Below are 13,653 nucleotides of genomic sequence, written 5' to 3'. Positions count from 1 at the left end.
AAACAACATGTCAAAATTTGTTGGATGCAGGTAAAACAGCGCTGAGGTAGAAATTTATAACATAAAATGCTTATATTAGAAAAGAAGAAATGTTTAAAATCAATGAACTAAGTTTCTATCATAAGAAACTAGAAAAAGAACTAAAAATCAACACAAAGTAAGGAGAAGAAAGGATATAACAAAGATATGAGCAGAAAAAATGAAATAGAAAAGAGAAAAATAAAGTTAATGAAACCAAAAGCTGGTTCTTTGAAAAAACGAAACAAAAAACTACAGTTCAATAAAACTGATAAACCACAAGCTAAAATGATCAAGGAAAAAGGACAGAAATTAGCAATATTAGGAAGGAAAGAAGGGATATCACTACAGCTCCTACAGACATTAAAAGAATAATAAGGGAATATTATAAGTGAATTGGCAAATTCCTTGCTGACAAATTATCAACATGGAAGCAAGAAGAAATAGAAAATATGAATGCCATGTAACTAGTAAAGAAATAGAATTCATAATTAAAAACTTTCCCATGAGGAAAACTCCAGGCTCAAATGTTTTCACTGGTGAAATCTATCAAACATTTAAGTAAGACATAGTATTAATTTTATATAAACTCTTTCAGCAAATAGGAGGCAGGGAAACTTCCCAAGTCATTTTGTAAGATCGGCATTGCCCTGATATCAAAACGAGACAGAGACACTACAAGAAAAGAAAACAACAGGTCAACATTCCTCACCAACATAGACACAAAATTCCTTGACAAAATTTCTGCAAACTAAATCCAGCAATACATAAAAAGGATAATACACCACGACCAAGTAGGTTTTATCCCAGGAATGTAAGGTTAGTTTAACATGAAAATAAAGTAACAATTACTGCAATTTACTGTATTAACAGATGAAGAGGACACCATTGGATCATTTCAATAGGTGACGGAAAAGCACTTGACAAAATCCAACACTTATTTGTGAGAAAAATTCTCAGTAAATTAGGAACAGAAGGAACTTTTTCAACCTAATAAAGGACATTTATTAAAAAACAAAACAAAACAAAACAGTCTACAGCTAACATCACATTCACAGTGAAAGATTAAGCGCTTTCGCCCTAGATCAGGAACAAGACAACGATGTTCACTTTCATCACTTCTATTCAACATGGCATTGGAGGTACCAACCAGTGTAATAAGGCAAGAAAAAGAAATAAAAGGCATGAAGATTGTAAAGAAATAAGTATAACTCTCTTTATTCACAGATGACATGTTTGTATACATGGAATATGCTAAGGAATCTACAAGAAAAGAGCTACTACCTCTAATGAGTTTAGCAATGTTACATTATTCAAGATCAATATAAAAAAATCAATTGTATTTCTATAGTCTAGAAACAAACAATTGGAAATTGAAATTAAAAAATACCATTTATAGTAACATCAAAAGCATGATATACTTAGGGATAAATTTAACAAAATTTGTACACGAACTGTTTGCTGAAAAGTATAAATTAAAAATTTGAAATTAAAGACTTAAGTAATGGAAAGATATACCAAATTCATGGATTAAAGATTAAATATTGTTAAGATGGTATTTCTCCCCAAATCAATCTACAGATTCAGTATAATCTACAGATTGCAAAGTAAGCCTGTTTTATATTAGCAGCATATACTTGTATATAAATTCAACTTAATTCTTTTCAATGGCTACATATATTCCCTCATATGAAGGAGGCATAGTTTATCCAACCAGTCCATCAAAAGTAGCTGGCTAAGGAAATATTTTTTGCTTGTAAATTTTGTTTATAAATCTACCTGATGATTCAGGTATATACATATATGTGATACATCCGTATATATGTATACATATACATATATATGGGTATACAATATCATATAACTGCTGTACTCTAGCTTAGATCATAGGATCCAAATAGTATTACTGGACTACAAAACATTTCTTACATATAATAGTCCATAAGCCTTATTACATGGAGTGGGCGATTTGCTAAATTAGTAATGTACTGGTCTTTTTATGGGACCTCATGTCACCTTTGGGCTTTCCCTTTGGTCGAGATACCTGGGCCTGTCATATGGGCATGCTCCATTCCTCTAGGCTGGCCAAGCTGGCTCCCCAATTCTTGGGCTGGGACGAACTCCCTGATCACTGGCTTTATGGCACCTCTAGTTTTGTATTTTATGAGGGTTATGAATAAAATGTCACCAGTAATCACTTCTAATATTTGTGCTGGGCTTGCCTTCCCAACTCCCTTGGTTCATTGGCAATCTAGTGTTTTCCCAGGGATACATCTATTTCCTACAGGTGGTATCCACCTTGTACTTCTTGCAAAGGATGAACAGTTGCTACTGGGGTTAAAGTGTTTCCAGAAAAAGACTAGACTATGCATCTAATTCTTCCATCTTAAAAACAGAAGTTTTCCAATGTGAATGCTGAGACACGTATTATTCAAGCACTCATTTATCCAGTTGTTCATTCAATGAATGAACACCAACTAGGGGGCTGGTAACCACCCTGCTAAGCATTAAGGGGAATGCAGACAATCAAAACACAGCTGAGCAGATGAATGGTGCAGACCAGAATGTTAGAGGAGTTTAACAGGTTTGCTTTTCTCAAGTCTCCCCCTTTTGCAACCTATCTCCCATGCTCTACCAAGTGAGTTTTCTAAAAACCAATGCTCATCTGTTTTCACAGAAAAAAAAGTGTAAGCTCTTTAGTGTAGTATTCAAGTGTTTTCATAATCTGGCTCCAGTGTCCATTAAGACTTAATCCTTCCTTTTCTCTCTCATAAAGCCTATGTTCTATATCAAACTTCTCGCCAGTCCCATGGAGCACCAGGTCCCTTCCAATCTCTGTTTCCTTTGCCTACAATGCCTTCCCTACTTCTTCACCTGGCAAAGTCCCAATCAACCTCCAAGATTCAGTTCAAAATCTTGATGAAACAATTCCTCTATGCTCCTCAACTCTCCCGGATTTCAGCACACTGTTCTGTTGCCTTTATTAGATGATGAGATTTTTGAGGGTGCTGGGTTTATTTTGTTAGTCTTTGTATCTCTGAATCCAGGTCTGAATAGGGCCTGGCAAGTAGTAGGGGCCCAATGAATATTTGTTAAATGAATGAAGGAACAAATGAATGTGAAGGGAGAGCTGAAAGGCCTTGTGTATATTTAGTTAAAGGATGTTTAAAGGCATAGGGCTGGAAGCAGGACCTAGGAAGACAGTAGAGAGGTGAGGGGAACGCATTTGGAGGAGGAGGAGCATTATTGTCACAGGAGGTGGAAGAACAAAAGCCCAGGACTGAGAGTGAAGATAGTGAGGGGGTCGGTCACCGACTAGATTTTCAATTATATTTTCAGCTCCTGGAGGGCAGGGTACTTTGCACACACCTGCGTTTCCTATTTCTATCTGATGCACACCTCCACAGCCACTGTCCCTACTGTCTTGTGGTTCTTATTCTGCTCTCTAATATAATTATTTGTGTATCTACATATCCCTCCAGCACTTATAGCATCCTCCTTCCTGTCTGCTTGAGGTAGGGAATGAGATCTTGGCGTCTTTGCATCTTCCAAGATACCTAGCATAGTGCCTGGCACACAATGGGTGCTCAGGAAATATTTTTTGATCTACCATTTGTTGATCTGATTACAGAGGTCCAGAAGCATATTTGTGTGCAACTGTGTACTGTGGCATGAAACTTATATACACCGTCACACTAGGTAGTCTATTTTTGACAATTTTCATTAAAGTATTATATTATTGTACCTGGAAGACTGTCATTTCAATTTTCTTCTTTGTTCCTTCTTGGATGACTCACATCTCTAATACCAGAAGGAAGGATATGATAGAAGGGATTCAAAAAGGGTTTGGACAAATTTATCAATGACAAAGTCATAAATGTCAGGTATAAGAAATCGTTAGGAGCATGCAAAGTGGAAGGAGAAAATTTGCATTTCAAAAGTACCTATTATGTGCCAAGAAGTGTGTGTGAGTTTCTTGATATACATTATATCTCATTTAAGCTGGCAGAATATGTCAGTATAAAAACAGGACACGTCTCTCTTCCAAAGCCAAGGCCACACCCACTGAGGCACATCGCTTCTCCAGGTACCAGAGGCAATAGTCATCTTTATTAAAATTTTGTCAGCCTTTTAAGAGAGATGAATCTATGCATTCTATAGTTTAAAACTCCTTTTGACATAACTTGATCAGTTTTGAAAGTCTCAGTTCTTAAAATCACAATGCAATCTGAGATATTCCCACAGCAATAACAGCAATTACATTTGTTCACAAATGTAATTTGTTCACTTACCTTTATATTTCATAAAGCTTTCAGGTACTGAATAAAGGTAAGTCAAGTCAAGAAAAGAGACTTCTATTAACCCTGACACCAGCAAATTGTCTCAAATTATAGTTTACCTTCTCTTTGTATTCTAGACACCATGAGTGATTTTTCTGAGATAGATATTATACCTCATCCATGGTTAGAAGAAAATTGGAAGGAAATTAGTTTAAGTTGTTTTTAATTTTTTAAAAAATAATAGTAACTTTCAAAAGCATAATGTTCCCAAGTGTGCAGCTTCCACATGTGGCAGGAATCAAAATGTTATAACCAAAGTACTATCTCGGGAAAAAGCTGAGAAAGCGGGGAGGCAGGCACTGGCTCATTATTATATGTCACACCATCTAGGACCTGTGGCTACACATCTTGATCTGTGATAACATGTTTCCTGCCAGGTGTGGGGTGGTGGGAAGAGAAGGGGGCACACCTTCAGGTAAGGGATTACCAGCACACTCACAGGTCCCAGACAGCTTTCTATGAACCTGTTTTGGGGAAACTAGAACAGACATCTTTGCTGTGGAAAACATAAAGCCCATGTCATATGATTAAAGAAAATGACAAGGGTTCAAACAACATGTTTTGCGTTATGGATGGTCCTGCCCCAACCTCTGTGTGCCACTAATCATTGGAAAAACACCAGAGCTGTCTTTGTGGTGGTTATGTGTTTCTTACAGTTTACATTAGTCAAAGAAAACTGAGAGACCAGGACTACCATTAAAGAACATAGGTGAGCCATACCACCTATGACTTTTGAAAGATAGACGAGAACCCAGCTTATACATTTAGAAAAGTGCCCCTTCTATTTTGAGGCTAGGGGACGAAAATATGTACATATTCTAAAGAGTTCTTTGTGTGAACAGGTGACCCCTTCCCACAGTCTCTGTAATTAATTGAGAAATTAAAGTTGGTTGGCCTTTGAGATCTCTTGTAAAAAAGGCAGAGGTCTTGGGTATTTTGGAACAAGAGTCCACTATTCTGCCAAGACAGTGTGTTATTGTTATTGGAGTGTCTCTCAACAAAACGGTATTGAGTGGCGAGGACGTGATTTTGATTAGGTGGAATGACTCAGCTCTTCCCCTTAAAGAAGAGAGGACTTGTCAGAGCCTTACTTACCTCATGATCTGGGATCTCAGAGGATAGTGTTTTCCCTAGGACGACCCCGGTCAAGTATGTCCAACATCGAGCCGTGTTGGCAAGGTTATAGCCTCCTGTCTCCATCAAGAATTGTGAAGTTAGGAAAGAATAGTCACAAAACAGCAGGAGAGGGAAGGGGGTAAGGAAGGAGAGAAAAATGTTTTAATAAAAGGGATAAAAAGACCTGTCTACCTTGCAGAATTTCACCCAAACACCCCTTTATGATCTTTTTAAACCACCTAGTAGGCAGACTTTAGTGCATCAGTCAGACCATGCACAGTCCAAGGCCGACAAAGATTAAAAAGGTCCTCATCTCTGAACAAATATGCGCCTGAGGACTCCAGGCTCCTCAATTCCATCAAGTCATCGGCAAGATCCCTGAGAACCCAGATCTCTTGAGGTGACCTACCCAACGTGAAGGTTTGTGCAGTGCATTTTGCAACAATCTGATACAATGGCTGCTGCATGTGATTTGTATGTTAAAGCTATTGGCAGATATAGTCCTAGATACGTCCAGGAAAGAGAAAAGGAAAATGCTAACAGGAAAAAAAAAGACTTCCTTCTTTTAATATCAGCATTCCTTTTCTCCACAAAATGCAGGCCCAGTAGCAGAGATCAAAGACAATGAGAAGACGAAGGGACCGTTGACTGACGCTCTGTCCCATCTCGTCAGGTCCTGTCACAGTCACCCAGAAGCCATATTATACTGGCTGATAATCAGCATAGTTTTGTTCTGAATAGATACGTTCTGCCATGCAAGCATTTGAACATTGGCTGTTAGCTAAATTCCAAGAGTGTAAGGATAAAATGGAAGGATTTCCCAACCTCCAAGCAGCCTGAGAGAAATAGAGTCTGGTCTATTTTAGGTAGGGTGACGATATAATTTATCATCCAAAATGGTACACTTTTAAGAGTAAAATGGGATACTATTAAGAATGACACTGGGATAACATGTATAAATTGGGACGCATGGTCACCCTTTTCTTAAGCCTTTCTGCTACTTGAAAGGTCAGGGATGCTGGGCCTTCTGGAATGTGTCTTTGAGGCCTCAATAATGTCCACTGAAGCTTGGGGACGTGGCCATCTCCACTAATTGTCTATGTGTTATTAGGGGTTGAGAATTTCAGTCAAGTAGTACAGGTATTACTTTAAACACTTCTGATGTGAAAAATCTGAATTTTTAAGATCAACTTATTTGGAATGATTATTTGATTTCAAAAAAGAGTCAGTATAGGTTTTAAGTAATAAGCTCTCTCTGGTGTATGTACGATATGATTTGATTTGCAAAAATTCCATTTATGCACAGGCATTTTCAGGAATACACATATTGCAAAAGCCAAAACTTTGGGCTGAGAAAGCAAAGATGCTTTGAAATTCTCAAGTAAAGGCTGTCCTCAAACAAAAGTCAAATTCGCACAGATGTACGTTGTGGAAAGGGCCTTTTTTCTTCTCCCCTAGCTGTATCTGTGTCATAATCACTATCCTTAATGCTGTCAAGGAAAGTAATATGTCACACAGTACTTATCAATTTTATCTTTGGCCTGAATTGAAAATACATTTCCTTCCAGCTTTTCTTAAGAGGTTGTCTCATGTAAGCACCTTTAGTTTTGATCCTTCTAGAGTTTGACGCTGGCATGGGGGCTTGTATTAAATGTAAAGGACCAGGCATGGGGGTTTGTATTAAATGTACACTCATTTTCATAAGGCCTTCCCACAATCTCCTCTAATTTTGGTTTTTACAACTGGTTGACAAAACAACAAACTATTAGCTGTTGCACAATACATACATTTTAAGCTCAATCTACTTGACCATGTTATTTTAACACATCAATCCATTCATCCAATAAAATAAAGACTGTGCCAGATAGATAGACAGAAGATTCTAAGCAAGACATCTTCAAAGGCAGCTGAGGTTGTGAAAGGTCCCTTCTATTGAACAGACTCAGCTTTCTGTTGGTTAAGTACACACTGAAGGCAAGAATGTCCAATTGACTCTAGATCTCTCAATTTTACTTTATTGTAACGAAGTCATGTTTTTTGGGGGGTTGGGGGAGAGTCATTCCTGAAGTCAGCTTAGGTGGAATTAATTCATGTGTTTACTACATGTATTTGAGTAAGGTTAGAATTTTAGTGGTATGTTTCCAAAAGATGATTACTAGAACGGAGAATCAAAGACTACAGAGAGAAGATGGACCGAAGTTGACTGCAGTTAACATCATCTATTCTTAATAAGATCTGATGTCACCTTTAACCCAAAGACCTTTCTTTAGGAATTGGAAATTTCATTTCAGAATGCCAAGGAGTCAATGCACATGCTAAACTGAGCAGGAGGCATGTGTCAGAGTACTTCCTTATGCTGAACTTGCAGGTGGCAGAGTTCACTGCCTCAGGCTTCTGGACCACAGATAGGTTGACATTATCTAATCTAAGAAAGTCAAGTTTTCCTGAGTGTCAATCAACAAAACATGGAAGAAGGTCAGCAAATTCTCCTGGTGACCTTCCTTTGTACTCACCTCCTCCCAAAATGAGCGTTGCCAATTGCCACTGCAGGACGTACTTTAGACACTTGCCAATTCCCACTGGAGTCATGTTAAAGGAGCACATGGGATCCCCAGCTACTGTATCGGCTCCCAGCTGTAAGACCACTGCTTTGGGATTAAAGGCTATGTATACCTCCTTCAATACACTGTGGAAAAGAGAAAAAATACAAAATGTCACAAGAAGATAGGTCAGCTTGCTTTAGGGGTGGTGCTGGTGGTGCAGCCAGTTGGAGGTATAGCTGAATCAGCAAAGACTTAAGGAAAAAACCCAATTTGTCAAACTCATCGAACTTTCCATCTAAAAAGAGTGAATCAGACTGTATGTAAATGACACCTCAGTAAACTGTCTTGCAAAAAAATTCTCTCCACCCCCACCTTCAGCAAGGATCGAATATGCCCTTCTGTTTTAGAATCCAGACTTCCTTGAAATATTCATACTAATTTAACTTCAGTAGCCATAAGACATAGTGTACACATTTACTCTGGCTTACAATCTGGAAAAATAAGACATATACATTGAATAGTTATTAAGGATGATTTCTGCTAATTTAAGACTGTCAACATACTTTATCATCTGGTTATCAATGCTTTCAAAGCATAAATGTTATCAGCTTACTTTTTATTACACTAAAGGACTTCTGGATTGTGAAATGCAGCCCACCCCCCAAATTCTTATGTAAGCAGACTGTTACAGGGAAGGGAACTGCAACAACCGATCCAAAATTATAACTCTGAAAGCACCCTAAAGAACAAACTGTAGTGCGTAATAATGAGCATAATTTGGGGTCAAGTCATTCAATGCTATCAAATGAATCTAATAGCTTTTTCCAAGTTAGGAACCTCATAAATGAAAAGGAAGTTGTCAATGTGACAGATGACCTTAGTCAGGCTTCCCGTGTTATCATTAATTGAACAGTGACAATGTCCAGAACGCATTCCTAGGAGTTATAAGGTCCCTGCTCTCAAGGGGCTTACAATCTAGTTCCCAGACAAAACACACCAGTCCTCTAGGGCCTGAGTAACTCTCACAGAGACATAGAAACAAGTGCAAATTAACATACTTCACAGTTGAGAAAATGCAGAGTCAAAACGTGATTAAAAACGCTGGGGTTAATAACCCCTTCATAATCAACATGTCAAATTATACCAGTGCAGCAAAAACAGAAAAATCCCAGATCCTTCTGAAACTGCAAAAAGAATTTGGGAGAGAAAATGCCAATCTCCCAAATTCACAAGTAACCAGGGCATTGAAACTATTGAAAAGCGTTCAGCTGCAGAGGCATTCTTTAACTCAAAAGACTGTTTTGTTTTGATTCCTTATCTACACAGGCAAATATTGAGTGATTGTGGAGATTACACGAATATTATAAAACGTACGACACATGACCCTCAATACAGGACTACTCAGGCCTGTTCTCTCTTTCATGTGCTTATCTCCTGGGTGCAGGGGGACGATAAGCCACCTGAATAGTTACCCAACATTTATTGAGCATCTATGCGTACAGAGCACCCTAAGCTGCTGCCGGGAGACACAGAAAGAATGATCTCTGTTCTAAAAAGGTTTATAGCTTCATGGGGAGGAGAGGGAGGCAAGAAAGACGATCATTTTCTCCTTCATTCTTTCCCTCGTTTCACAAACATTAAGTGAGTGGTGTGTGAGTCCAGCATATAACTGGACCAGATGTTGCAGGAACAAAGATGAATATGGCACAGCTCTTATCTTCATGTGACTCAGACTATGTCAATAGATAATTAAAATACCATGATAAATGAAACATCAGAGATGGCACAGAGGAAAGAGTAATCAACTTTTTTTTTAAGTTCAGGTGTACAAAACAACATGATTAGACATTTACACACGCCACAAAGTGATCACCCCAACTCTCCTACCCCTCTGACACCGTACAGAGCTATTACAATACCATTGACTATATTCCCTGTGCTGTACTTTACATCCTGCGAGTATATATTTTTCAATGATACTTGACATTCAATATTATTTTATATTAGTTTCAGGTGTACAGCATACTGGTTAGATATTCATATAATTTATAAGGTAATCCTCCCGATAAGTGTAGTACCCACCTGGCATTATACATAGTTATTATAACATTATTGATTATATTCCTCATACTGTATTTCACATCCCTGTGACTATTTTGTGACTATCAATTTGTACTTCCTCACCCCTTCACCTGTCTCACCCATGAGAGTAATCAACTTTTCCAGAGGATTTAGAAAAGGCTCTGCAGGGGTAACTCTTGACTTACGTCTTAAAAGATGAGAAAACTACAAGGAGCAACCTTAAAATGGCTAAAATGAAAAATGGTAATAACATCAATTGCTGGTGATGATGTGGAGAAACTAGATCACACAGAGCTTGTGGATGGGAATGTAAAATGGTACAGCCAGTCTGGAAAATACCTTGGCTGTTCCTGTCAAAACTGAAAGCATACAATCCAGCAATTGCACTCTTGGTCATTTATTCCAGAGAAATTAAGAGTTATTTTCATATAGGAATTTGTACATAAATGTTCATAGCAGATTTGTAACAATCCAAACTTGAAACAACTAAGATGTGCTTCAACAAGTGAATGGTTAAACACACTGGTATATCCATGTCATTTGAATATTGCTCATCAATAAAAAGGAACAAACTATTGATACATGTAAAACAAAAACAAAAAACTTGGATGGATCTCACGGGAATGATGCTGGGTGAGCAAGGCCAATCCCCAAATGTATACTGCATGATTCCACTTACATAACGTTTGTGAAATAATAAGTAGAGGGATGGGGAACACATTGGTGGTTGTCAGGGGTTAGGGATGGGTGTGGATATCCCTAACCCCTGGGTTGCATGAGAGAGCCTTGTGCTGATGGTACAATTCTATATCTTGACTGCAGAGGTGGCTGTAGTTATGCAAAGCCACATATGTGATAAAATCCCATAGCGCTACACACGCACATACACACGCGTATGCACACGCACGCACACACGCACACACCAGTATAACTGGTGAAAACGAAATAAGCTCTAACGATTGTACCAATGTCATCTTCTTGATTTTGATCTTGTACTGTAATTGTGCAAGATGCTAATACTGGAGGAGGCTGGAGGAGGGGTGCAAAGGACTTCCCTGTATATTTCTTTGCAAGCCCCTGTGAATCTATGATTATCTAGAAATAAAAGTAGATTAAAAAGATTAGGAGAAGTTTACAGGCATGTGGGGAGAAGGTAAGGGAGTTGGAAGCAGGGATGGTTGTTTGAGCATGAAGGCTCAAAACTGGGCATAGTAGGAGAGAGGCCAGTGAAGTAAGTGTGGGTCAGGGCACAAAGGGCCAGGTATGCCAGGCAGCCCAATGAGTTCGGACTTGTACTTAAAGGGTATGAAACATCCAAATACTGTGTGGGCGTGTGAGTGTGTGTGTTTCGGGGGCATGGTTAGATTTACATTTTAAAAAGATACTCTAGTTATAGCAGAGGATACGCTGAAGGTTATCAGGAGGCTTTTGCAACCATCTAGACCAGTGGCAGCTATGGTAAGGAGGGAGAGATGGATTTAGGAGACATTTCTGTGGTACAATTGATAGGGCAACACATACTCACACAAAAGTATAGGATATACACATCATATTCATGGGTGTTTGGTACCAGGAGAGAGGAAAGGATAAAGGAAGTAAGGTGTTTCTGGGATAGTTATTTTAATGATGGCCAGGAAGGGAAAACGAGTCCTCAGGGAGTTCTGATGCAGAGGGCTCTGGATGGGTAGAGAAAAGGGTAATTAGAAGCTTTGAAAAAAAGGAATGTATTTTGTACTCAGTAGAAACGTCAAAGGCACTGGAAGTGAGGGCACTTCACAGAGGGCTACATGGTGGACAATTTTCAATTCAAGACTGTAAGTTTTCATTTGCTTTGATGGGCAAAGAGGAGCCACTGGCAAAGTGTAAGTACTGATTTTTGCCAAAGGGAGACAGTATGGAGACAGAGGGTTTAGCAGAAAGGATATTGAAGCATTCTAGGCACAAGAGCGACAGGAAGCAAGGGAAGGTAAATTTGGGGAAAATTGAGAGGGCTAGGTGACAGAATTGGTAGGGCAGGTGTCAGGAGAAAACACTCTGTGCCTGCACCTCCTGAATTCACAGTATAGGGAAAGACAAATTGGAATATTCCTTTTCCCATTACTATTTCCAAATCCAATATCCTTCCCTCATCACTCTCTCCTCTTCTGAGGTCAATGTCATTTGCTTACACTACTCAAACATCATCAAAGTTCTTATCTATATACCTACAATGGACTCTTTCACTTCCCTTGAGGATTTTAGCACCTGGTTCACAATTTTTCTGTCTCTCCATTTCCTTGTCATCATTCTGTGCAGTTCAATATCCATTCAATCACTCAAATCTTGATTCAAGCACCTACTCTTCCTTATGCTGGGCACTAGACATATGACCCAAGGAGCTTATGGCCCAGTAGGGGAAGAAGACGGGAAAACAAGTAACTGTGCTAAGTACTATCATGCCCTCGTCTCTCCTCCCCTCCCCTCCCATTCAGCAAACATTAACTGAATGCCTACTATATACCAGGTACTAGGTTAGGCAATGGGTTTACCGTAACGAACAAATGAGCCTTGACCCTTCTAATTCTCTGACATCACAGTTTCTTCACTTTGAGCAGTGATGACCCCTACACTCTGCTTTAGTTAATCTCTAGGCTTTGGGGCCTGGTAAGGAAGCACTTGGAATTGCTGTGCTTCCGAGACCCTGAACTCTGAACTACTTTTTCTGTGTACAATTTTCTATCCTTCCACGTTTCCCCCATTGAATTTGCCCTTTGTTCTCATTATAACTCCCTTTTCCTAGTCTTTGCCCTATTTTCAAGGTCCAGTGGCCTATCTTTTGACCTCAGTTGCTTCACTACCCATTTTGGAGAATACAGTCAGTCATCTAAAAACCTCCTACTACCATACCAATTGTCTCACACCTTTGTCATTCTCTTTTTTTAAAATTAAAATTGATTGGGGTGACAATGGTTAGTAAAGTTACATAGATTTCAGGTGTACAATTCTGTGTGACATCATCTATAAATTACACTGTGTGTTCACCACCCAGAGTCAGTTCTCCTTCCATCACCATATATTTGATCCCCCTTACCCTCATCTGCCGCCCCCCACCTCCCTTACCCTCTGGTAACCACTAAACTGTTGTCTGTGTCTGTGAGTTTTTGTTTCTCATTTGTTTGTCTTGTTTCTTTCTTTTCAGTTTTATATCTCACATATGAGTGAAGTCATATGGTTCTGGACTAATAATAAGCTTGGTCATTCTTGCCTTGTCAATCTTTAAGCGCTTGAATAAACCACACTGTCAGAATTTTCTGCTCTGTTCTGCTAGAGAAAACTGAGAAATCAAACCAATTGTCGCCTCTGCAGTTTAGGATTATAACTTCAGCGAATTCCATAAGCACTTACTGAGTGATTAATAGGTACCAATCCCTCTGTGAAGCTTGGCAATCCTGAGCTTCATCTCCAATTGGTAAACAATTACATTTCTTGCAGTATCTAGTCTAACTATTTAAAAACACAAATGTAATGACTACATTCTTCATGCTAAAAAAAAATCAAATATAAAAGTCTATCAA

At 38.8% G+C, this 13,653-nt stretch overlaps 1 protein-coding gene across 1 annotated transcript in view; it reads right to left on the bottom strand.

Moving 5' to 3' along the window:
* The window catches only part of HDAC8 (histone deacetylase 8), a 175,511-nt gene that overhangs the window by 95,018 nt on the left and 66,840 nt on the right, over positions 1 to 13,653 (bottom strand). The window contains exons 8-9 of the mRNA XM_033112386.1: positions 7,988 to 8,160; positions 5,454 to 5,548 (exon numbers count right to left, since the gene is read on the bottom strand). Coding sequence (XP_032968277.1) covers positions 5,454 to 5,548; positions 7,988 to 8,160 — 268 coding nt within the window. The remainder of the gene's footprint in view (positions 1 to 5,453; positions 5,549 to 7,987; positions 8,161 to 13,653) is intronic.

This window comes from Rhinolophus ferrumequinum, chromosome X (genome assembly GCF_004115265.2).
Source record: "Rhinolophus ferrumequinum isolate MPI-CBG mRhiFer1 chromosome X, mRhiFer1_v1.p, whole genome shotgun sequence".
In the NCBI taxonomy this organism is placed as follows: domain Eukaryota; kingdom Metazoa; phylum Chordata; class Mammalia; order Chiroptera; family Rhinolophidae; genus Rhinolophus; species Rhinolophus ferrumequinum.
This window is presented reverse-complemented; position numbering and strand designations above follow the sequence as displayed.